Raw genomic sequence first — 27,144 nt, 5'->3', positions numbered from 1 at the left:
CCAAGCCACCCCAGCAGATCTCGTCTTCCTGCTCCGCTCCTGTGACTAGAAGTGTCAGACAGTGAAAGAAGGGAATATCCCATGGCTTAGTACCAATCCAGTGGTGCTAGGTGGCTTCTCTAAAATTAAATCAACCTAAGTGGTTACCAGTGAGTTTGATTTAACAGTGGTTGAATCTGACAATGTATTATGTAGAAGGTGCATAGCACAAGCTCTTTTTATTTTTAATGATAGCAAACACTACAGTCTTATTCAAGGAATGATACAATTTTTAGACAATTTAAAAATCTTTTCAAAGTTGTTGATGTTCAATATTATATGTTACAGGTGTACAGTATAGTGATTCCCAATTTTTAAAGATTATGCAATTTTTTTATCTTAATGAAGTAAGATAATTATTTTATCAGGGTTTTAGAAAAGTTTTTTTGGGGGGAGTTTCAGTTTTATTTGTCTCCATTTGAATTACTGTTTGCATTATGTTTTGATTTGGTTCAAGATTCAAAAGCTTTAAAAAGGTAAGTCTGTTTCACTGTTGTCCTATCCCTGACAGGCAATCACTGATACTGGTTTATTTGTTCTTCCAAAGACATTTTATGAATATGCATGCAAACATAAATTTATATGTATAAACTTGTATCTCCTTCATACAAAATGTAATGCTTTTCTGCAACCTTGATTCTTAATTTTTTTTAAACTGGAGTGTAATTGCTTTACAATGTTGTGTTAATTTCTGCTGTACATAGTGTGAAACAGTTCTATGTATACATATATCCCCTTCCTCTTGAGCCTCCCTCCCACCACCCCATCCCACCCCTCTAGGTCATCACAGAGCACCATGCTGAACTCCTTGGCCTGCACCTTGCTTGTCTTATCCTTAACAACGTACCATGGAGACTGCCCCATTAGGATATGTCGAGTGTCCTACACCTTTTTTTTACAGTACTTGTATAGATATGCAGTGTTTCTCTTTTGTTGCTTGTTTATTGGCTTTTATTTATTTAAATTGACATATAGTGATTTACAGTATTTTAAGGGTACAGAAAAGTATATGTGTGTATATATATGTGTGTGTATAACACATATATATCACATGTATAACACATATAATTATATATGTGTGTATATATATATATGTATATAACATATATATATGTTCTACTTCAAATTCTTTTCCATTAAAGGTTATTATGAAGTTTTGAATTTAGTTCTCTGTGCTATACAGTAGGTCCCTGTTGTTTGTCTATTTTATGTATAGTGGTATGTATCTGTTAATCCCAAATTCCCAATTTAACTCTCGCCCTTTCCTCTTTAGTAACTAAGTTTGTTTTCTATGTCTGATTCTATTTCTGTTTTGTAAATAAGTTCATTTGTATCATTATTTTAGACTCCAGTGTGACATCATATGAGATTTATCTTTCTCTGTCTGACTTATTTCACTTACTATGATAATCAACACAAGCTTTTTAACCTGTAAGACAGAGAGGTCTGTGTTATAGCACCTTGATGCGCCCATTTCCCCTCCTCCCAAGCTCCTTAGTCCTTCTGGAATCTGGCCAGTCAGAAATCTCTGATCTATATCGCTCCTCTTCACCCTCCCAAATCATTCTCAGTTTTGACCTGAGATTATGACCCTTCCCTAAGTACAGGAAAGGTTTCTGAGAAGATGTTTGATTTCTAACCTTAAAAATTTTAAGTATTTAGAACTCACTTTAACCAAGTCTCTTGAAGTAAATAGACACTTTTGGGCAGACTAGAAATTAATGGTCTCAAAGATCTGCTGCTGCTGCTAAGTCACTTCAGTCGTGTCCAACTCTGTGCGACCCCATAGACAGTAGCCCACCAGGCTCCGCCATCCCTGGGATTCTCCAGGCAAGAACACTGGAGTGGGTTGCCATTTCCTTCTCCAATGCATGAAAGTGAAAAGTGAAAGTGAAGTCGCTCAGTTGTGTCTGACTCTTCGAGACCCCATGGGCTGCAGCCTACCAGGCCCCTCCGTCCATGGGATTTTCCAGGCAAGAGTACTGGAGTGGGCTGCCATTGCCTTCTCCTCAAAGATCTGAGGTAATCCTTGAAACACACGTCCACATAAGCTTTCTTTTACATCTGTTGATTTTCACCTTGTGTCCTTGACTTGGATCTGGGGTTGCCAGGCCTGCTTTCTGCTTAAATCTCTGAACTTCTGTTCTTGAAATGGCCTGTTTCTTCTTGTCTTTCTTACCTAAGCTATGGGAGTCTTTTCCCTGTTCTCCTGTGTATCGTAGAGAGAAGGAGTTGAGAAAGTATAATTCCTACTCAAGGCTTTTACAATATAGGGGAGGACTAGTATACATATACTGTCATTATCTCTTTGTAATATATTTTTTTCATGTTATACTGATACTATGTCTGTCAGTGCTTATGAAGTGGTGCCAAGCTTGATGGGAATCTAGAACGAGAGATTACCAAGCTATAGGCAGCTTAGGTAAGGCTTCCTAGTGAGGGCGGTGTAGGAAGTGTGGAAGGATAGGTCATTCCCAGGGAGGAATTAAATTTCCTGTGATATACTAGGAGTTAGAATCAATTCACCGGCTGCACGCAAAGGAGAAACTAGCTGACGTAATACTGGAGGCACAGGTAGGCAGTTAATTCAGATCCCAGGAAATAATTGTTCCACTGAACTTTGTACTTATTAGACCATACATAGAGCATTAATTTTATTTCTGACTAGTGAGTTTTTTAAAAGGAGGATTCAGACTAGGGTATGAGAGGAAGACAGCCAGGAGTTTGCAAACCATGTTGTATGAGAAGTAGTTGAAGAACTAGGAGTTGAAGAAAATGTAAGACCAATCAGTATTATTTTTCTTTTTTTCAGATACCATATTTTTTATTTCTTTTTTATATTACGGTAGACCAGTATTGTTTTTAAAGTAAAGTATGTAAAAGGCTGACATTTAGTAAGTGGACTTAATCCATGATGCTTTGGAGAGCAGAAAAATAAGATACATAGAGTAAATTTTAACTTGTGATAATAGGGAATGTTCAACAACCCACACAGTTAAAGTGGAGGAGGTTCTTTCATGAGTAACGCTGAGTCTTTCTCACAGTTAATTAAGGAATTTCTGCTCTGTGGAGAAGACTGGACTAGATAAAGGAGACTTTCCTGTGTTGTCTAAGATTTTGTGATTTTTTTTCTTTTCAGGTGAAGTGATGGAGACAGTTCCATGTGTATATAATAAGTGGAACACATTTTGTTTTTTCCTACTCTCAGAATCAATTAAATTCTATCTTTGAAACATGAACATGGATCTTAGCTGTAGTGATCGCAGAAACACATAATCATTTACTCATGACTGGATTTGGGTCACAAAAACATTAACATAGTTCTTCAGACCCCTCTGACTCAGAGACATCAATCCTAAACCATGTTTTGTAGCTTCTGCCTTATTCTTGAGGACTTCCCTGGTGGCTTAGATGGTAAAGCGTCTGCCTACAATGCGGGAGACCCGGGTTTGATCGCTGGGTCGGGAAGATCCTCTGGAGAAGGAAATGGCAACCCACTCCAGTTCCCTTGCCTGGAAAATCCCATGGACAGAAGAGCTCATTCTTGACCTCTTTCAGTGGCAAGTTGGATATATTTGTGTTACTCTGAAAGGAAAAAGAGAAGGGCTTTTTCAGGTATGTTTACAGCTGGAGCAGGACTTCAATCCTGAACCCGTTTCTCCTTCCATCCCCACCACTTCCTCAAGGTAGATGGAAACGTTGGCTGGAGCATTAGATTCCAGGGGCCTCCTTCCCTAGGCCCGGGTGTGGTGAGAGCTCTGTTCCCTCAGGTAAGATTCTCTCCCAGTGTCTCCCTCTCCCTAAGAAGCTTTCTTTACTCTCCTGAAGTTTGGCAAGAATATTGAGCAAGTAAATTGCAGGGCCCCTAGGCAGTCTAGTGTAGTAATTAGAAGGACAGGTCCTGAGTATGTTTTCATTCAAGCCCAGCACTTCACATGGACTAGTCCCATATCTTATTGAACCACAGTTCTCTTATCTGCAAAGTGTAGATGACATTAGTACATAGTCATACGGTCATTATGAAGATTATTTGACCTACTATATAAAAGAGCTTTCCTAGTCCAGGGCAATACTCAGTTCTGATTTTCGTTGTTATTATTCATGGCTGTATCTCTTGCTTTAGGTTCTATAGCATGTTGCTCTAGTTTACAGCAGCCTGTCTGTCTTTGCTGAGAATTAGTATCCCATAACTACCAGTATGACAGTTCCTATGACTGGGTCCTGGCATGTGTTTTGATGCTGGTCCAGTTCTATGGTAGAGTCTACAGTTGGTAATACATTTTATTTTAACTGTAGAGTCTGTTATTCAGTTGTGAGTAAGTTGCTCTCATTGTAACTCAGTACAATCTCTGTTTGATTCATGGAACATATCTTTTGATTTATTTTGTTTCACATTTCTTATGTTTTTTTTTTTTCCTGGATGGCTCAGTGGGTGAAGAATCTGCTTGCAGTGCAGGAGACACTGGTTTGATTCCTGCGTTGGGAAGATCCCCTGGAGAAGGAAAGGGCAGCCCACTCCAGTATTCTTGCCTGAAAAACCCCATGGACAGAGGAACCTGGAAGGCTACAGTCTATGGGGTCGCAGAGTCAGACGCAACTGAGCAACTAAGCATAGCACATATCCATAGCCTTCCTTCTCCTAAGAGGTACTGTGCTTAGTCGCTCAGTCATGTCAGACTCTTTTGGGACCCCACGGGCTGTAGCCCGCCAGGCTCCTCTGTCCATGAGGATTCTCCAGGCAAGAATACTGGAGTGGATCGCTATGCCCTCCTCCAGGGGTTCTTTCTGATCCAGGAATTGAACTGGGGTCTCCTGCATTGCAGGCGGATTCTTTACCCGCTTAACTACCAGGGAAGCTCATCACTTCATGGCATAAAGATGGGGAAACAATGGAAACAGTGACAGACTCTAGTTTTTTGGGGGCTCCAAAATCACTGCAGATGGTGACTGCAGCCATGAAATTAAAATATTCTCGCTCCTTGGAAGAAAAGCTATAACAAGCCTAGACAGTGTATTAAAAAGCAGAGACATTACTTTGTGAAAAATGTCCATGTGACTCTTGAGAGTCCCTTGGACTGCAAGGAGATCCAACCAGTTCATCCTAAAGGAAATCAGCCCTGAATAGTCATTGAAAGGACTGATGCTGAAGCTTCATTACTTTGGGCATCTGATGTGAAGAGTCAGTTCATTAGAAAAGACCCTGATGCTGGGAAAGAATGAAGGCAGGAGGCGAAGGGGATGACAGAGGTTGGTTGGATGATGAGATGGTTGGATGGCATCACCGACTCAATAGACGTGAATTTGAGCGAGCTCCAGGAGAGGGTGATGGACAGGGAAGCCTGGTGTGCTGCAGTCCATGGGGTCGCATAGTCAGACGTGACTGAGCAACTGAACAACAATAGCCTTCCTTAGAGAAATGATCACATGTGATATATATCTATGTATATATATATATGGGCTTCCCGGGTGGCACTAGTGGTAAAGAACCCACCTGCCAATGCAGGAGGTGCCAGAGACACAGGTTTGATCCCTGGGTTGGGAAGATCCCCTGGAGGAGGGCTTGGCAACCCACTCCAGTAGTCTTGCCTGGAAAATCCCATGGAAGAGGAGCCTGGCAAGCTATGGGTCCATGGGGTTGCAAAGAATTGGACATGACTAAAGCAATTTAGCATGCACGTATATGTATATATATAAAAGTAAACATTTTATTGAGAAATTTTTTTATGTTTGGTATTCTTGGATGACTATATTTTATTCCTTTGAAAAGTGTCAAAAAATTACAACTTTTGCAGGGGTAAAGACTAGCAGCAGGGGCCTATGTGGACAATTATTCCTAGAAATTCTGGCATAAATTTTCCTTCTAAGCAGACTCAAAAAAAGTACAGGTCTGGCAGAAGATACTGGAATACAAAATGATAATCATGTATTCTACAAATTACCCTTGTCTGGAAAGATTAATAGTTTTGTTTTTCAAGTGTTACACTTTTTTTCTTCTTTACGTACTGTTCAGTTGAAAATTTTTCCTGCTCTTTGCTTTGTACCTCATTTCCTCAGCTGTCAGGAAGGAGCAAAGATGCATGTAAAATAGTATAATTTAGGATGGTCGCATTCTAGGGGGGAGCTGTCGTAATGCAGTATGCACATTTTTCTCATTTCTTTGTAACTGTCAGAGTCTGTAGACAGAGACAAAAATGCACTGTTGATTGGACCATTGATTAATCTATCAACAAATCAAACAGAAAAAAGATTATTTGTACAAGTGTTTGTATCATGCAGCATAAATGTATACTTTGGAGGTAGGTAACATTTCACAGATATTGTAGAGTTGTGTTGTAAGAAATAATATATGTTTTTGTCTGTTTCTCCCAACACTGTAATATTTCTCTTTTACTTATCTCTGCATCATCATTCACCAAGTACAAATATTGTCTTAATTTTAATGAGTACTCAATAAATAGGAAATTATTGAAATATTACCTTCTATATTCAACAATGTAGAATTTATAAAATTTAGATATGGAAAAAGTTCATAATTGAAAGATATATCCTGCTAGAGCTTCTACATTTCAATTTGTTACTTTTTAAAAATATTATGTAGGAGTTAAGTTTTTTTTAACTAGAGTTAAGTTTTTTTTTCTCAAGGTTCTTGTAGTCACTGTTGTAGAGATAAAATATTCTATTTTAGGCATAAATGCTATAGTTAAATCACCATAAGTATATTTAACTTTAAAAGTTACCTGTTCTAGTGAGACAGATTCAGTGATTATACTCAGTGATTATGTACCTTTTAAAAATTGCCATTATGGCAATATAAATGAAATTAAATGAAAATTAAATTTTTAATTTTTGAATTTTTGTAGGTACTATGACATTTAAAAATCCCTCATCTATCCATCATTCTTTATCACTAGTTATCTAAATTTATACAATGATTGAACTTCTTAAACATGGAGGTATAAGGAAGTGGTTCTTTGGTAAAACTTCCAAATGGACCTTTGTCATCATATGGTAAGACTGGATTGTAATTGCATAATCAGAATTAGCCCTCATCTCTGTGGTTATTTAAGTGCCAAACCTAAAGATCAGTCTTTGGATAACAATGTTATAAGGGACAATAACTTGAAAATCAGTGGACTCTACCTCTGTGCATGCTTTTATTCCCCCAAAAAAGTGTCCCTGAACTAAATCTTCTCTGATGATGGAAAGGAGGAAGGAATGGTCTGCTTCTTGGAGTGAGATAACTATGTATGAAACTATCTGTTTTAGTGACTAGATGAGACCCATGTATAGTTGTCATAGACATTGTTCATTTGAAAATAGATGTTGATAAAATTCTTAAAAATGGCTTGGTATCTAAAGAAGCTGAACATTCTATCAGAAATGGGTTTTTAATTATATATTGATTTAAATTTCCTTAAAAAAATGGTGCTAAGGAGAAGTACAGACAAACTGCTGCAGAATCACCATAAATGCAAAGTTATTCAAGTCTGACTAAATGAAGTTTTTATGTCCTAGAAAAATTACAAAAACTCACCACTTTAATGACTGCATCTGTGATCATGTACTAGCAAGTAACTCTGCCTGTGGCACCTTTTATATGTCTCTATTATATTACTTACAATAATATAACTGTTTGCTTTCTTATCAGTCTCTACTCATAGGGATTTCATTCATTTAATTCATTCAACTAATATTGATCTGTCCTATGTATGCCAGGTGCTGGGTATACAGCAGACAACCAGATAAAAATACATGCCTCGAAGATGATATTTTAGTTGCAGAGACAAAATCTAAATAAAGAAGCAAAATATGTCATATGTTGAGATTTCTCTAACTATTGTTCTTTGCATCACTGGCATCTACTGGAAGGACTGGACGGAGTATACTCTAAGAAACTGTTCACTAATGGATTGATTTACTTTCATGATTACTCAGAGGAACAGAAGCATAATTCTTAATTTAACATTGCTTATAATTGTTAATAGACACTGGAGTACTGATTCCAGTCAACAGAAGACAGGGTAGGGGACGATGGAGTAACTTCCAGAATAAAACTTTAATGAATGTGAGCTCTGTGAGTATGAGTAGAGTGGCCTGGAAGATTGTTTAATTTGGTGACCTTAATGTTTGATACAGAATTGCTGTTTAGTTTCTGTCATGTCCAACTCATTTGCAATCCCATGGACTGTAGCCTGCCAGGCTCCTTTGTCCATGGGGTTTTCCAGGCAAGAATGCTGGAGTGGGTTGCCATTTCCTTCTCCAAGGGATCTTCCCAAGCTAGGGATTGAACCCACATCTCCTGCATTGGCAGGTGGATTCTTTAGCACAGAGCCACCAGGGAAGCCGGGATAGGCAGTTGTCATCTTTCAGTCACTAAGTTGTGTATGAATCTTTGTGATTTCAGGGACCACAGAACACCATTGAGTCGGTGATGCCATCCAACCATCTTAGCCTCCATTGCCCCTTTCTCCTCCTGCCTTCAATCTTGCTCAGCATCAGGGTCTTTTCCAAGTGAGTTGGCTCTTCACAACAGGAGGCCAAAGTATTGGAGCTTCAGCTTTAGCATTAGTCCTTGCAATGGATATTCAGGGTTGATTTTCTTTAGGATTGATTGGTTTGATCTCCTTGCAGTCCAAGGGACTCTCAAGAGTCTTCCTCTAGCACCATAGTTCAAAAGCATCAATTCTTCAGTGCTCAGCCTTCTTTATGGTCCAACTCTCACATCTATACATGACTACTGGAAAAACCACAACTTTGACTGTGCAGACCTTTGTCTGCAAAGTGATGTCTCTGCTTTTTAATATGCTGTCTAGATTTGTCATAGCTTTTCTTCTAAGGGGCAAGTGTCTTTTAATTTCATGACTGCTGTCACTGTCCACAGTGATTTTGGGGGCCAAGAAAGTAAGATCTGACACTGTTTTCATTTTTTCCCCATCTATTTGCCATGAAGTGATGGGACTGGATGCCATGATCTTAGTTTTTTGAATGCTGACTTTCAAGCCAGCTTTTTCACTCTCCTCTTTCATCTTCATCAAAAGACTTTTTATTTCCTCTTTGTACCCTGCCATTAGGGTAGTATCATCTGCATATCTGATGTTGTTGATATTTCTCCGAGCAATCTTGATTCCAGCTTGTGATTCATCCAGTCTGGCATTTTGCATGATGTACTGTGCTTATAAGTTAAATAGGCATGGTGATAATATACAGCCTTGACATACTCCTCTCCCAGTTTTTAACCAGTCCATTGTTCCTGTCTTATTTTAATTGTTGCTTCTTGACCTGCATACAGGTTTCTCAGGAGGCAGGTCAGGTGGTCTGGTATTCTCATCTCCTTAAGAATTTTCCACAGTTTGTTGTGATCCGTACAGTCAAAGGCTTTAGTGTAGTCAATGAAGCAGAAGTAGATGTTTTTCTGGAAATCTCTTTCTTTTTCTATGATCCAACGGATGTTGGCAATTTGATCTCTGGTTCCTCTGCCTTTTCTAAATCCAGCTTGAACATCTGAAAGTTCTCAGTTCATGTATTTCAAGCCAAACTTGAAGGATGTTGAGCATTACCTTGCTAGCATGTGAAATGCGTGCAATAGTATGGTAGTTTGAACATTCTGTGGCATTGCCCTTCTTTGGGATTATAATGAAAATTGACCTTTTCCAGTCCTGTGGCCACTGCTGAGTTTTCCAAATCTGTTGGCCTATTGAGTACAAGACTTTAACAGCATACTCTTTTTTTTTAAAATTAAAAAAAAATTTTTTTTATTAGTTGGAGGCTAATTACTTCACAACATTTCAGTGGGTTTTGTCATACATTGATATGAATCAGCCATAGATTTACACGTATTCCCCATCCTGATCCCCCCTCCCACCTCCCTCTCCACCCGATTCCTCTGGGTCTTCCCAGTGCACCAGGCCCGAGCACTTGTCTCATGCATCCCACCTGGGCTGGTGATCTGTTTCACCATAGACAGTATACATGCTGTTCTTTTGAAACATCCCACCCTCACCTTCTCCCACAGAGTTCAAAAGTCTGTTCTGTATTTCTATATCTCTTTTTCTGTTTTGCATATAGGGTTATCGTTACCATCTTTCTAGATTCCATATATATGTGTTAGTATGCTGTAATGTTCTTTATCTTTCTGGCTTACTTCACTCTGTATAATGGGCTCCAGTTTCATCCATCTCATTAGGACTGATTCAAATGAATTCTTTTTAACGGCTGAGTAATATTCCATGGTGTATATGTACCACAGCTTCCTTATCCATTCATCTGCTGATGGGCATCTAGGTTGCTTCCATGTCCTGGCTATTATAAACAGTGCTGCGATGAACATTGGGGTGCATGTGTCTCTTTCAGATCTGGTTTCCTCAGTGTGTATGCCCAGAAGTGGGATTGCTGGGTCATATGGCAGTTCTATTTCCAGTTTTTTAAGAAATGGAAAGATACACCCATCTGGATGCAGAGTTCTAAAGAACAGCAAGGAAAGATAAGAAAGCCATCTTAAGAGAACAATGCAAAGAAACAGAGGAAAGCAATACAATGGGAAAAACTAAAGATACTTCAAGAAAATTAGAGATAACAAGGGGACATTTCATGCACAGATAACCATCATGGTGTGGCATATTAAGTGCAGCACTTTCACAGCATCTTCTTTCAGGATTTGAAATAGCTCAGCTGGAATTCCATCACCTCCACTAGCTTTGTTCGTAGTGATGCTTCCTAAGGCCCGCTTGACTTCACACTCCAGGATGTATGGCTCTAGGTGAGTGACCACACCATGATGGTTATCTGGGTCATTAAGACCTTTTTTTTTTACAGTTCTGCTGTGTATTCTTGTCACCTCTTCTTTATCTCTTCTGCTTCTGTTAGATCCCTGCCATTTCTGTCCTTTGTTGTGCCCATCTGTGCATGAAATGTCCCCTTGTTATCTCTAATTTTCTTGAAGTATCTTTAGTTTTTCCCATTGTATTGCTTTCCTCTGTTTCTTTGCATTGTTCTCTTAAGATGGCTTTCTTATCTTTCCTTGCTGTTCTTTAGAACTCTGCATCCAGATGGGTGTATCTTTCCATTTCTGCATTGCCTTTTGCTGCTATTCTTTTCTTAGCTATTTGTAAGGCCTCCTCAGACAACCATTTTGCCTTTTTGCATTTCTTTTTCTTGGGAATGGTTTTGGTCACCACCTCCTGTACAATGTTATGAATAATTATCCATAGTTCTTCAGGCACTCTATTTGATCTAATCCCTTTAATCTATTTGTCACTACTGTATAATCATAAGAGATTTGATTTAGGTCATACCTGAATGGTCTAGGGTTTTTACTACTTTCTTCAATTTGAGTCTGAATTTTGCAATAAAGAGCTGATGATCTAAGCCACAGTTAGGTCCTGGTCTTGTTTATGCTGACTGTATAGAGCTTTTCCATCTTTGACTGCAAAGAATATAATCAGTCTGATTTTGGTATTGACCATTTGGTGATGTCCATATCTAGATTCATCTCTTGAGTTGTTGGAAGAGGGAGTTTGCTATGACCAGTGTGTTCTCTTGGCAAAGCTCTGTTAACCTTTGCCCTGCTTCCTTTTGTATTCAAAGTCGGAACTTGCCTGTTACTCCAGGTGTCTCTTGATGTCCTACCTTTGCATTCCCATCCCCTAAGATGAAAAGGTCATCTTTTTAGATGTTAATTCTAGGAAATATGAAGTCACCTTAACAGTTAATTGTATTATGTGGCCCAAATAAGTGGAGATCTTATTGTATCATCTGTCTGTTTTGCTCTTTGCAACTAGCAATGAACACAAACATTCTGGCCCACATGCTTCTTTGATTTCATTATTTCTCTCTTGTCTTAATGTTGAGTGTCTTGAGAAGTATCAAGTTAATTCATTTGTTTTTCCATAGAGTATCTAAACACTTGGCCTTTTCAATTCTCAGTTAGAGTTATAATCATTAACAAAGATGACTGACTAACCTGCCAAGCTCTAAAGGAATATATTTTAGAAAATAACACAGCATAGTTACGTGTCAAGTAGCTCTTAGAAACTAGATGAAAGACTGCATGAGTGATGAGAATCTATGCACAACTCTCTGGGATCCAAGTTCCAGTGAGCCAGCCAGAGAAGAATGCTTTCAAGTTTTGTGAGGTGACCGTTGATGGAGCCTGGGGAAAATGGAGACATTCCTGCTCTTACCCCAATTCCCAACTTTCTATCAGGCTTATCAGGGCTGAAATTCCCCAGCAATTCTCTAGTACCCCACTCACATAAACATAGACATTCGTAAATGATCAACATTAGTTCTGAGACTTTAGTGCAATAGTACAGGCCTACTTTGGGGATCAAGGGCTTCCCTGATGGCTCAGTGGTATAGAATCTGCCTGCCAGTGCAAAAGATGCAGATTCAGTCCTTGGGTTGGGAAGATCCCCTGGAGAAGGAAATGGCAACCTACTCTAGTATTCTTGCCTGAAATCTCATGGACTTAGTACCTTGATGGTCTACAGTCCATGGGTTGCCAAGAGTTGGACATGACTTAGCGACTAAAACCACAACAACAACCTTGGAGATATCATGAGTTTGGTTTTAGACCACCACAGTAAAGTGAATATCACAATAGAGTAAGTCATGAAATTTTAGATTCCCAGGGCAAACAATCTTCAATCAATTATGTTTTACACTATACTGTAAGCTCTTAACTTTGCAATAGCATTATGTTTAAAAAAACAATATATATACATACCTTAATTAAAAATACTTTATTGCTAAAAAATGCTGACCATCATCTGACAACACGAGGTTCCATAAACCTTCAATTTGTAGGAAAAAAAAAAAAAATACAGTATCTGCAAAACACAATAAAGGTATGCACAATACAACAAAGTATGCTTGTATATTTCAACAGATTACTTGAGGAAAAAATTACAGATTATGAAGTGATTCATAATCGAACAAAGTAGTGAATTAGAGACAAAGCATAGGAGAAAATCAAAGTCCTCTGCAATTCTACTATCTAGAGTTAACCGAGATAACCCATTGAAATACACTAGCTTTTTTTCTATGTGAGCACAAAATTACATAAAGTTTTTCAAAATCGGGATCAGACAGTCAATATAGTTTGGTAACTTGCCTTAAAAAATTAAAATTGAGAACTTACCTGGTGGCTCAGTGACTAAGACTCTGAGCTCCTAATACAGGGGTCCTGGGTTCGATCCTTGATTGGGAAACTAGATCCTACATGCCACAGCTGAGAGTTAGCAGCTAAAAGGATCCTGCATAGCACAACTAAAAAGAAAAGGTCCTGTATGCTGCAACTAAGACGCAGTCCAGCCAAATAAATAAATAAAAATAAATATTAAAATAAGACTGAATCACAAACATAAATGCTTACATATCTTCCACTACATGAAATTACCATAATTTATGATTTGTTGCATACGTGGGTTGTCCTGAATTTTCAATAATATACTATTGTCAACAATATACTAATGATCTTTCTTTTACAAAAATACTCCACCCACATCTTTATTGGTGGGTAACTGGTTGGTGCTTCTCCCAAGCTAGGTTCTAGAGCAACCATGTTTCCAGGCTGGGGCTGGGGTCATGGGAAGGGGAGAGTGAGGAGTGTCTGGCCACTACCCTGGTATTCTGGAAAAAACCCTGGGTACTAGTTGCCCTCAGCAGAAGACTCAATGTTTTTTCATGGCTGGTGACCACATTGGTGTTTGAAAGGGACGGAGGAGAGTCAGAGAAGTGCATGTCATGTAACTGAAACATGTTAAGCTTGCATGTTTCTAAACTAGGCCCAGCTGTTTCATCCAAGTGCACCAAGCATCTTTGTTCCCAGCTACTTTGAGAGCAGTGTCTTTGCTGGGCTTTGAGATCTCTAGGAACACATGCAGTCATTAACAGGAAATGCATTCACTTAATATTTATCAGGCATGAGAACTATTGCTTCTTTCATTCTTGAACCCACTCCTCCCCAACCCCCATCCAGGAAAAAAAAAGGCGAAGCAAATAGATTGTAAGTTCCATAAGGATAGGCAATACCTGCTTCGTTTGCCACAGTGTCCTCAGAGCCTAGCACATTGCCTGGCACATAGCAAATCAACAAATATTTGATAAGTAAAGAAAAAACATAAAATGAGAGTATCTCAAGTCAATTGCCAACTGGGCCTTGGCCCTTCTTTCTTTTAAGAGAAACAGGGCTCATATAGGCTTATTTCTTCAATCCTGTTAGCTAACTTGGGGAGAAGTGATAGAAGAGTCTGGACCTAACCCAGGTACTGTTGTCTGAGGATTAATTATCTTTGCAGTGAAACTTGGTTGATTTTATTAGCTAGAGAATCTTTAGACCTGCTCTTTGACCATTTTTTCCCCTACAAGAGGAACCATAAAGGAAAAAAAAATTTCCCAAAGGATCTGCATGGACTGCAAGATCTTGTTACTTTTAGTGGCAACAAATTGCCTTGGAATCCTTTACTTTTAGAAACATTCTAGGCCTCAAAATATCAGACCATTGTGATGGATGAGCAGATGTTTCTCTGATGACTAGATGCTGTTCTTCTAGAAACAGCCTCAGTGAATAAAAACTAATATAATTTTGGTCATTTTACCATTGACTGAGAACATCTTAGGTGACAGCTTTGTACCAGATATTAGAAATAAAAAGAAGAGATGATCATAGATTTGCAAGTAAATAATGCATCGTTATCATGCAGTGTGGCATGTGACGCAGCTGAGTAGGGACAGGGTGCTGGGACAGCACAACTTGCTAATTCATCTCAGTGAAGTTGGGAAAAGTTTCATGGAGGTGAGCCCATTATGACATGGGGTTTGAAGGATGGATAGGAGTTTGTCAGGTAGAGAAATGGTGAGTAGAGGTTCAAAATGAGAGTCATACAAGCCAAAGCTCAGAAGGGCATGGTGGATCTGGGACAGTTGAGGCCTTTACTGTGGCTGGAGCATAGGGTGTTGGCAGGAGAGATGAGGTTATAGAGATGGATTTCAGATGCGTCATCAAGAAGGCAATTAAGGAGTTTGTATTTTGTTGTGTAGACAATGAGGGTTTTGGTAAGGGACATTTCTCCTTCAACCATGAGTATCACCAGCCAAATTGAAACATTTTATTTTTTATAATGACCCATCAAGAAGACCAAGAAGACTTGATTTTTTTTTTTTCATTTGGGTTTTAGGCTTTTACATTGTTTCTTAATCCTGCTGACATAATAGTGTAATCCCCCTTAAGTTTTCAGTTTTACCTTTTGTTCATTTATTTGTTATTTGTTTTTATATCCAAGGTGTTTTCAAAGACATCTTGTTTGTTCTGCAAATGTTCATTGAGAAGTTAAAGCGAGGCTCAGTGCTTAGACCAGTTCTAATCTATAGCTAGGGCTTCCCTGGTGTATATAGGCCTCAGTGGTAAAGAATTTGCCTGCCAATGCAAGAGACATGGATAGGATCTCTGGGTTGGGAAGATCCCCTGGAGAAGGAAATGGCAACCCACTTCAGTTTTCTTGCCTGGGAAATCTCATGGATAGAGAAGCCTTGAGGGCTACAGTTCACGGGGTCGCAAAGAGTCAGACATGACTTAGTGACAATGTACAGCTGTTCTAAATAAAAATTTAAAAACTCTTATCTATAGTTTATATAAACTTTAGCTTATCTATACTTTAATCTATTTGCATAAATAAACTTTAGTTTTTCATCGAAATTTGCAAATATGTTGGCTTTGAATTTTCTATTCCCAGAGGTAAGAAAAGGTCTGTTACCAGGATCAGTGTCTGCCCTTTGGTCATTCTGTTTGTGCGCATTTGACTTGCCGTACAAGTTGTCATTTTCGTAGTTCTGGCGTCAGTTTGAATTCAAAGGATTTAGATGTCTGTGTCAATGTTTCTGCTATTCTGCTATCATTTCTTTTTCTCAATGTTTTGCAAAATAACATCAGTTTGTGGAAAGTGAAATAAATACCATGTAGCAATTTGTTAAGTTAAAAAACTGTAGGACTGAGGAAATGTCTTATCAACTGATTTCTCTATTTTGTTTGTTTTGCAGGTGACAATGGCCAGCATTGGGATGAATATACAAGATTTTAAGGATTCCTGTGAAAGAACCCTTTTTACTCTTCGAATGGCAACATGGAATCAAATCTTAGATCCTTGGGTGTATATTCTTCTCCGGAAGGCTGTCCTTAGGAATCTCTATGTGTGTACCAGACGCTGTTGTGGAGTACATGTCATCAGCTTGCATGTTTGGGAGCTTAGCTCCATTAAAAATTCCTTAAAGGTGGCTGCTATTTCTGATTTACCAGTTACAGAGAAAGTAACTCAGCAAACAAGCACCTAGTTGAATAGGATGGTAAATCAGTGTAGGTCTAGGACCAAATTTAAAAAAGTGTTGGCAATATTTCAGTTAATTGTATAAATAGAGAAAGTCTAACTGGAAAAATCAGCCCTTACCCAGATAGTATGGGGGCACTTTTGTCAGACTTGGCTTTTAAATTTGTTAAATTAGCTGTATAATTACATATTTTAACATGCTTTTGTCAACTGGAGGTAAATGTGATAAAATAATGCCATAGGAGTCAAACTGAAAGCAGTTTGGGCCTTATCTGTGGTATTGTTGCCTTTGAAATGAGTGACTCTCTTGACGCCTGAAGCATGTATTTGGTCTACTACCTGCACAGTGAAATGGCTAATTAGGGGGTCACTGCTTTATGTAGACCAGGCACAGTGAAATGGGGCACCTCTTTTGATCTGGTCTGTTTTACTCCTCATTACATAGCCTCAGTTAATACATGTGTTGTCATGTCACAGGGGATTGATTGTGGCTTCTTATAATGACTTCCACATATGTGGTTGGCTGTCAGGTTGCCTGATCTTGTGAGCCTGTTTAGAATGAACTTTTCTTTGTCATATTTGACAGATATGACTGCTTGCATTTATTGATATGAAGGTCAGTTTTTGTTTGAAGATATTCTTGTTAAGTCATAGATTTGCACAGTTTTCAAGTAATCACCATTTCCTCTGAAAATGCTCATGGATAGTCAGTAATTTGTAGAGAAACAAAGTCTGTGTGAGCAGGTGTAGAGGTGACTTGCATTGTAGCAGTTCCTAAGGGGCTCAGCCATGGATGATGCAAACAAGCAGAAGTTAAACCCCAAGTGATGGGTTCACAGAACATTGGTAAAGGTGCTTTACCTGAGCGCCATTGACACAGTGTCATTTCTGTGTCAGGGAACAAAAGAAACAACTTCTAGAGGAAAATATTCAAGACCATCTGCAGCTAGTGTTTCTTCTCACTTGTACAAACACACATCCTCTCACACACACCAAGGACATCAGAAATTTCAGTTGAGAAGAATTCCTTAAATCTGTAAGATGGCGTCTTCCAAAGCCTGTACTACCAGTGTCAAGGGGAAGTTTGGCAATTAGCCAGACATTTTGAGACCCTTATAATGATTACCCAAAGGATAAAAATCTCTCTCCAAATTTCCTAATAATACTTTAAATTTTTTCTTTGCTTGTTTGTGTAATTGAACTTGAAGAATTTTAGCAATCATTCAAAATGTCCCGAGTCTGTCAGAGCATAGGGTAGCTAGTTCTGCTTTATAGTCAGGAAATGCATTTCTATAAAAAACTGGTTTTTTCATTAGTTGGGGTCTGTTTTAATATTAATCCTCTTTGTGAAACTGACTAGATTCTCTAGGAAATCTGTACAGATCAATTAGACTTAAATTACTATTTTTACAAATTTTTGCTTTTGACTGGTAGTTTAAAAGTTCTTGTTTACTTTGGTGATGTTGGTAAATTCTAATGAATACATTAAAAGAATGTATGCTTAATGTAATGAATACACTAGAAGAATGTTTGTTCAAGCAAACAGCCTGAGTGTAGCTTTAAAGACAACTGTTTTCTTTCCCAATGAATTTAAAGTAGGGCAACATGCATATACACACTGGTATATGATATTCTTAGTTTATGACCAGTAAATGATGAATCACACCAAATTAGGTCATTCACATATATAGAGCACATAGTAGATGCTTGATACTTGCCAAATTGAACTACTGGAAAGGATATGTTGGTACCAATGAGCATGGAAGTGCAAAGGTTTTGTGTACTTTTAGTTTAAGCTGACAACTACATGTTGGTTATTTTAAGATGTATGTATCTATCTATCTCCAGTGTATATACTTTTTAAAAAGCCGTTGCAATTTGTGATTGCTGTTATATTACATAAATGTTCTCACGTGTTTTAGGAGCACTTAAAGACTAAAAGAATTTATAGATGGTTTAGAGGAGATATGTATTTCCTGCAGTTCCTTGAGAGAGTGTTGGTGTTCTGTGAGCTGAGGTAGAAGGAATCAGAGTTCCATCCTTTCTCCTCAGGCTGGTTGGGATGCTGCAGTGAACAGTTCCATAGAGCCTAATCTAGGAGATATATGGAGGAGAAAACCTCAGTTTTAGGCCTCTTCTCCTTGAGAAGACAAATGACAGAATTGTTTCTCTCTTGCTGTGATGTCGCTCTGGCCATGTGTGTCTGTGTTGAGGAGATATTGTGACATGGCTGTGTATGGGAGTGCATGAGCTTAGCATGCAAGATTTTGGGGAGTGACAGGGCAGTCATTCTCTGCATATCCTGGAAGGGTTATCTCTATTATCTGAGCTTAGGTTTAGAACAGCTAGATCGGTTTCATGATGCTGTTAAACTCAAGAAATAAACACCAAAAATCGGGAAAAAAAATAGTCAAAGAATGTGTGTGCTTACATTGTGTTAGGCTTTTTTGTCCACAGAAAATGAAATGAGCACAACAATATGCATATCTGACTTCACAATTTTATTTCTGTTATTATATATATTTCCATGTGGTTTGACAATTTATTATATAATGAATAATAAAGTGGAGCATCTACCAATAACTTTCATATATTTGTTCAAAGGGGAAGGATATTTGTTCAAATGACTGGAAGTAGTGTTCAGCAAGCTTACCACATTTAAAGCTTTACAGTCTACTTTAAAATTTATCGTTAGACCATCAGAGTAACTGAATTTCCCTTCTCACTGGATAAAATAGTATCTAAGCAACTTCATATACAATTTGATTACATTATTTCTGGGGGATTATGTTTTTCTAGGCAGATTACTTGAAAAAGCAGGCTTTTTCTAATGTTAGTGAACTTGAAGAAAACGAGACTAAAAACCCCCAGCAGATGTGTTTAGGTGTACAGAAAGAGAGTGCTGTTTCATAATTAGCTTTAAGTATATCCCAAAATATCAGACTTTTTACTGATGGGTTTAACTAGATGATAGAAATATGTTCTTTAAACATTTTTTTTTTATAAAAGCAGAAAGTTGCTTCTAATTATCTGTTGTTGCTGAAGTGAAAAATACTAAGTTAACACATATACATGTATACATAGATATATCTGTCTTGTAAAACAAATGATCTTGTTTGATCATTTTCAGTATGAAAATGATAAACCTGCTTTAGTTTTGTGCCCAACCTGAGTTCAGAGTCCAAGTAAAATCATTTAGTAAGTGGAGTGAACTTTTTGTGAAACTTAGTGCAAGCTTCACATATATATTATCATTATTGTTCAAAACTAATTTTCTAAGGTGAGACTATAAAGGATGGGAGTGTACATTTTCCTGCTTCACTGGGGGTCGGAATATTCTACTGCCTGGTAAATAATATTGTTGGACTTCAACTTGTCATTGACATATTTTAACAGTTGATGAAATGTGTTATGTGAATAAATGTATTTTATGCTCTTCATACTTGTTGGATTGTATAAGAGAGTAAATAGTGATATGTATATTTTGTGTCTTCCATCAGTATGCAACTCATGTCATTTTAGTGCTTTGACTTTTTTAAAACCTCAAACAAATGATTCCTAAAAAATAAACTTTTGGTGTTTATCAAGACTGGTTATTTTTAGGAAGATCACATACAGTTTGGGACTCTGGAACCTGAACTTTCAGGTTTAGGTTCCTGAAACCTAAACTAAGGATTTCAGCTTATTTTCCTTCTGCTATCCCTTTCCTGTCCGCTCTTCTGTGACATCTGCCTTCTTTCTTTTTCCTGTGCCTCATCTTACGTAGGTAGGTTATAATTCCGATGGGAATTTGATCATTTCCAAAACACAGTGGCACAAGTATACGTGTAATAACAAACAACCCCCAAATCTCAGTGCCATAAATCCAGGAAGCTTTGGATCTCACCCGTGGATACTGTCCACTCAGAAGAGGAGCCCTCAGAGACCTTGGGACGAAGCAGCAGTAATCTTAGATGTTGCTGTTTGTGGTGCTAAAGGGAAAAACAGCCCGATGAATCAGGCACTGGCTCTAAGAGCGTCCACCTTTAGGTGACACATATTACTTTTGCTCACATATCTCTGGCCAAAGCAAGTAAAATGGCCCCACTAACTTCAAGCAGGGCAGGTAAGTGTAATACTATGAAATATCTCAAAGGAGGGCTGAGAAAAATTGGTGGATAGCAGTAGTGATTTCCATATTAGGTAATTGGGTTTTTTTTTTGTTTTTTTTTTTTCATTATTGACTTCCTAGGAGCATTCAAACTGGAACCAGGTTAAAAAAAATTTTTTTTTAATGTATTTAGAAACATCCCTAATATTTAGGTCTCATTTATTTAAGAATCTTGTAATCTACAAAGAAAAAGCAGAATGAATGCCATATATATTCCACAAGCCTTTTGCAATTAATAGAAATTTTAGATGACACCACAGAATAAAAAGTGAAAAGCTTGGTTTTTAAAAATGCAGGGAGTAAAACATTCTGTACAATGCCAAGAATAGCCTAGTTGCAACATTGTCTGAAATAGTTCTTTTTCTAATAAATGAAGATGTTTGAAATTTACTTTTACCTTTGCATTTTCAGTCTCTTTAGAAATGGCAACCCACTCCAGTATTCTTGCCTGGAAAATCCCATGGGCAGAGGAGCCTATTAGGCTACAGTCCATGGTGTTGCAAAGAGTCAGACACGACTTAGCAACTTCACTTTCACTTTTAGAATATCTTGATACCTTAATATACTCTTTGCTGTTGAATTTTATCAAACTGTTAGAAAATCCAAAGTAGGATAATAGCACTAGAATAAGATTAAACTATATTTCTTTTCTTTTTCACCAAGTCGCTTCATTTTGAACCCAAACATGACAGTATATGAAATGAATCAGAAACCTGGCAAAATTGAAATCTTAGGAATCTTGAGATATAAGTTTATGTATAGTGAATGTTTTGTTCAAAGATTCTGTAGGAAGTTATTGTAAAGAATTTCTGGCAGAGTTGTCTTTCTACCCTGCAAAAATATCAACTGAAAGTAATATGATAAAGATATGATATGCAATTATGAAAAAGTATTAATAGTTGGAAGATTTTTATATGATCAAAAATTTAATATTTGCTAAAGTATAATTTTTAGTTACTCATCTAGATTGTGGGAAAAATAGTGAAATTACGCATTTTTTTTTAATTTAGAAGGAATAGCATTTCTTTTTTACTCTTGGTTCCACATTTCAAAAATTACATTGTCTGCATTTTGAATTAAGTGAAAGAGTTGAGAAAGGTCACTTTTTCTCTTTTATATCTCAAAAATAAACCAACTTATAGTAAGTTTCAGAAGCAAAACAAGAGGTCCACCACAGACATTTATTTCAACACACTTAAAGTGCTCCAGGAATCAGATGGGCAACTATGGGCTTACATCACCTTTATCAAGTATTGGCAAAGGTTATGCCTGGAAAAGCCTTTGCTTGTTGAGTGGAAGAGATGTCACAGAACTGAGTAACTGATAATACTTTGATTGTGAATTAGGTTAGGTCTTAATCTGCTTCTAGCCAGTTGATCTCTTGAAATATGTGGGCTGTGGTTTTTGGTTTTTGGTTGCTCTATGATTTTCTTCTTGCTTCTAGATGTAATGTATTCTTAATTTGTTTTACAGATCAATCTTTTTTCTTTGTAATAAACCAGTGTGGATGAGGGAGCCCAAAAGGGAACTAATCAGTTTTGGTGCATATTTTGAAGACTTCTTCACAGAACATTTTGCTCTGAAGTTAGGGTTAAAGTGAAACTTTCCATTAGGATAGTGCAGAGGACAACCTTCTCTCAGGGGAAGGAAAACATTCTAAGCTTTTCTCTCCTGGGCATCTTCCCTCAGGCACTGAGACTGCAGCCCTCCAATACATGGGGACAGGCAAAAGAGACTTCAAAAGTCAAATATATTTCAACAGCTAATTTTTAAGCGAGTCTGGCAGTGAGATCTGTCCATTCTTCTCTATTCTTTGTGATGTATGTAGGAGTGATTTAGCTGCAATAGTGATTCTGGCTGTTGTCTAAAGGAGTTCTGACACAAGGCCTCAGTGTTACATATCACGTACATCCCACAGTCACAGCTGTTTTTGTTGAGCAGGAGCTTTCTCCTCCACAAAGGCCAGTTTGTTTCCTTTTCTGCCTGAGAAAGCCTCTAGTTTTTCTGCTACCTGCTTTGTATGGAATGAGTTGCTACCATAAGAATCATAATGAAAAAAGCCATTTTTACCTTGCAGATAAACGAACGAGCTCCAGTGGGTTCCCCCAACTGTGTGGTTGGAATTATCATTGATGGCTAAAAATACAACTCTCTTGTTGGGGAGATCCAAGGGTTCAAGGAACACGGTGATCTCTGCTGGGTTGACAGCCACTTGATGAACTGAGTAACTTCAGGGCTGATGAAGCAGACATGGTCAGAGCAGTCATGAAATTGACTGTTGGCAAGGTGCTCAAAGGAAAACCCAGTAATGTGGTCATTGAGCCAGTTTGGAGGATCCAGTAGTGAGATGACTGCTGCAGGAGACTGTCCATGTAACTCAAGACTACTGGGTCCATTTTGTACTGACCAGGGCTGCTCAGAAAAACAGAAGCTGCTTCGGACCTCACCACCCCTACCAGCCTCCAAGTAGCTCTGTACTGGCTGGAAAAGGAAAATTATGCATTGGTTTTATAGGCATCTTAGTCATAAAAAGGAGACATAGAATTACTGAAATCTGAAGGAACTGTATTTTGGATTTGAAGTGCCCTTTACTTTTCTACTTAGGACATAAACTCAATCTTAGAGTTTCATATTTAATTTCATCTGAGTTATTTTTAATGTCTGATTGGTAAAACTACAAATTAGCAAATTGCACCTGTTGTTATGTTGCTACCTTTCCCATGCTAAAGGAGACAATTTTACACTAATACACACCTGCATCATATTAGTTTTAACGAATGAGATCATATAAGACATGCTGTTGTGTTCTGCACTTTTTAATTTCAATTTGTCATTCAGTTGTTCAGTCATGTCCAACTCTTTGCAACCCCACGGACTGCAGGATGCCAGGCTTCCCTGTCCTTCACTGTCTTCTGGAGCTTGCTCAAACTCATGTCTTTTGAGTCCGTGATGCCATCCAACCATCTCATTCTCTGTCATCCTCTTCTCCTGCCTTAATCTTTGCCAGCATCAGGTTCATTTTGAACGAGTCAGCTCTTTGCATTAAGTGGCCAAAGTATTGGAGCTTCAGCTTCAGGATCAGTCCTTCCAGTGAATATTCAGGATTGATTTCCTTTAGGAATGACTGGTTGGATCTCCTGTAGTCCATGTCAATATATTCAGAATACTGCTAACAGTTAAATAGCATTACATCATATAAATAATATAAATATATGTGTATACACATTTATAAATGTGTTACATAATATAAATGTGCTATAATTTAACAATTTTCCTATTTGAGGGAAAGTTTTTGTTTTCAGTTATTTCCCTTTTAAAAATGATGTTATTTTGATATGCACACCTTTATGTTTTTGTGTATGTGTGTTTCGTGGAATTGCTAACTTAAGACTTGCTCATTTTCAATGTTCATTTGCATTGCTAAATTGTGCAATGTGTACCCCCATCCTCTTTTAAGAGAAGATGCCCTATTCGTGACATCAGGTATTGTGTATTCCAGCAATCTTTGTATTGTCACCAATCTGATTGGCAAAAAATAAATTATATTTAAGTCATCCTTGAGGTTACTTGCATTTTCCATTGCTAATGAAGATGAGCAACTTTTTATACGTTTATGAGTCATTTGCGCTTCCTCTGTAAATTTCCTGTCCCTGACCTTTATCCATTTTTAATATGCTCATTTTTTCTTCTTGATTTGCAGGAAGACTGTGTATATTAAGGATATTATCTTTGTCAGCTTGGGCTTCTCTAACAAAGTACCATAGACTAGATGGCTTAAACAATTGAAATTTATTTCTCCCTGTTCTGGAGACAGGAAAACCAAGATTAAGGTGTTAGACAATTAACTGGCAAGGGCTCTCCTTCTAAGCATCTTCTTGCTATATCCTATATGCTATGTCCTCACTTGGCGGAGAGAGGAAGCAAATTGTCTGGTCTCTTTTTCTAAGGTCACTAATTCCCTTATGAAGACCTTGCCCTCAGGACCTCATCAAATGGTAACCTATTGTCATAGTACAGGAAACTCAGTGCTCTGTGTGACCTAAATGGGAAGGAAATTAAGAAAAGAGGGGATATATGTATATTATAGGTGATTCACTTTGCTGTACGGTAGAAACTAACACAACATTTTAAAGCAACTGTACTCCAATGAAAGTTAATTAAAAAATAAAGACTAAATTACCTCCCAAAGGCCCCATCTCTAAATACCATTACATTGGGAGACAGGGCTTACACGTAGGAATTTGGTGCGAGGGAGACATGATTGTGTCCACAGCAGGTATTGATACTTTTCTATGTTTGCTACAAATACTTTTCTATCAGGCTGCCACTTTCTTCTGCATTGAAGGTGTCTTTCAGCACATAAGAATTTTACATTTTCACTTAGGCAGAACTAACCTTTAATGGATTCCTTCTTTTGTTTCTTGTTTAGAAAGACTTTCTGTCCTCAAAGATTATAAATATATCCCCTTATGTCATTTTCTACAATTTGAGTTTTGTTTTTAATCTTTAAACTGTGTAGTTTTCATGGAATGTATGTTTGTATGTCATGTGAAATGGGCCTCTAACTTTTCTTTTTAAATTCCAGATATATAACCAATAGATCCCACATCATGAGAGTAATTTCAGAATTTTTTTTCTAAGTTATATTTTTGAAGTCTTATCTTGGATAGATTTCCACTAGGCTTTTTGAAATATTGCACTTAGCTCACCTGGCCTCTATTATTAACTCAGAATGGGAAACAGTGGTCTAGACCACACAATAATAAAAGCAATAGTACCCTTAGTATTAAACAATGCCACTATCACTACTAGGACTCAGCATTTGAATTGTTTTTTGAGTAAAGAATATTTATGTAATACCATTTTTCCTGTTTGCCATATGTCTTCCATGACTGTGAGTAGTTTCCAGGTGGTTAGGTGGGTTAATTAGGAGGTATATTATTTTTCTGGGGCTGTAATAAAGCACCACAGACTAGGTGGCTTAAACAACAGAAATGTATTTCCTCACATTTCTGGAGGCTAGAAGTTTGAGACCAAGGTGTCAGTAAAGTTGATTTCTAATGAAGCCTGTCTCCCTGTCCGTTTCCTTTATCTTCACATGGTCTTTTGTCTGTGTCTAATATCCTCTTCTGATGAGGATAATATTGTAATATTGGATTAGGGTCCATCCTGGGGATCTCATTTAACCTTGCTGTTGTTTAATTGATATGTTATGTCTGACTCTTTTGAGACCCCATAACCTGCCAGGCTCCTCTGCCCATGGGATTTCTCAGGCAAGAATACTAGTGTGGGCTGCCATTTCCTTTTCCAGGGGATCTTTCTGACCCAGAGATGGAGGCTGCATTCAGGCCTCCTGCATTGCAGGTGGATTCTTTACCACTGTGTCACCTGGAAAACCCTTTTAACCTGAACGTCTTGCTGAATCAGATTGCTGGACTCTATTCCACTGACTTATTCAGTAGGTCTTGGGAGGAACCACCAAATTTACATTTCTAACAAGATGTGGCAAGATGGCCGAGCGGAAGGATGTGCACTCATCTTCTCCTGTGAGAACTCCAAAACTACAACTGGCTGCTGAACAGCCATAGACAGGAGAATGTTGGATCCCACCAAGGAAAGATAGCCCACCTCCAAGGGCAAAGGAGAAGTCCCAGCAAGATGGTAGGAGGGGTGAAATCACATTTAGAATCAAAACCCACACTCGCCAGAGATGCTTAGAGGGCTCAAGCAAATCTTGTGCACACCAGGACCCAGAGACCCCACAGAGTCTGGGCCAGAACTGTGTTTGAGTGTCTCCTGTTGACGTGCAGGTCAGCAGTGGACTGCTGCGGGGGCAGGGGCTCTGGGTGCAGCAGACCTGGCTATGGCATAAGCCTCTTGGAGGAGGTCACCATTAACCCCACCAGAGAGCTGCCAGAACTTACACAGGACTGGGGAAACAGACTCTTGGGGGGCACAAACAAATCTAGTGTGTACCAGGACCCAAGAGAAAAGAGCAGTGACCCCAGAAGAGACTGACCCAAGAGAGGACCCAAGAGAAAAGAGAAAAGTGACCCCAGAAGAGACTGACCCAGACTTGCCCGTGAGTGTCCAGGAGTGTCCAGTGGAGTCATGGGTGGGTGGTGGCCTGCTGCAGGCTGGAGGCACTGAGTGCAGCAGTGCGTGCATGGGACCTTTTGAAAGAGGTCACCATTACCTTCATTACCTCCACCACAGCTTGGCCTCAGGTCAAACTACAGGGAGGGAACACAGCCATCAGCAGAAAATTGGATTACAGATTTACTGAGCATGGCCCCGCCCATCAGAACAAGACCCAGTTTCCCCCTCAGTCAGTCTCTTCCATCAGGAAGCTTCCATAAGCCTCTTATCCTTCTCTGTCAGAAGGCAGACAAAATGAAAACCATAATCACAGAAAACTAACCAATCTGATCACATGGACAACAGCCTTGTCTAACTCAATGAAGCTATGAGCCATGCTGTGTAGGGCCACCCAATGGATGGGTCTTGGTGGAGAATTCTGACAAAACGTGGTCCACTGGAAAAGGGAATGGCAAACCACTTCAGTATTCTTGCCTTGAGAACCCCATGAACAGTATGAAAAGGCAAAAGGATAGGACACTGAAAGATGCATTCCCC

At 38.4% G+C, this 27,144-nt stretch overlaps 1 protein-coding gene and 1 pseudogene across 2 annotated transcripts in view; one reads left to right on the top strand and one right to left on the bottom strand.

Moving 5' to 3' along the window:
- PTGFR (prostaglandin F receptor) overlaps nucleotides 1–19,798 on the top strand; it is a 59,019-nt gene extending 39,221 nt beyond the window's left edge. For both annotated transcript variants that reach the window (XM_061121559.1, XM_061121560.1), the window contains exon 3: nucleotides 16,075–19,798. In XM_061121559.1, the coding sequence (XP_060977542.1) occupies nucleotides 16,075–16,365 (291 nt within the window). In that variant the 3' untranslated portion in view covers nucleotides 16,366–19,798. The remainder of the gene's footprint in view (nucleotides 1–16,074) is intronic.
- A 2,479-nt stretch (nucleotides 19,799–22,277) lies between these two features.
- LOC133040254 (sentrin-specific protease 8-like) lies at nucleotides 22,278–22,904 on the bottom strand (annotated as a pseudogene).
- Between the last annotated feature and the right edge of the window lie 4,240 nt (nucleotides 22,905–27,144).

The sequence above is a fragment of the Dama dama genome, chromosome 20 (genome assembly GCF_033118175.1).
Source record: "Dama dama isolate Ldn47 chromosome 20, ASM3311817v1, whole genome shotgun sequence".
NCBI classification, from domain to species: Eukaryota; Metazoa; Chordata; class Mammalia; order Artiodactyla; family Cervidae; genus Dama; species Dama dama.
Note: the sequence above shows the minus strand (reverse complement) of the source record. Positions and strands in the feature narration are given on the sequence as shown.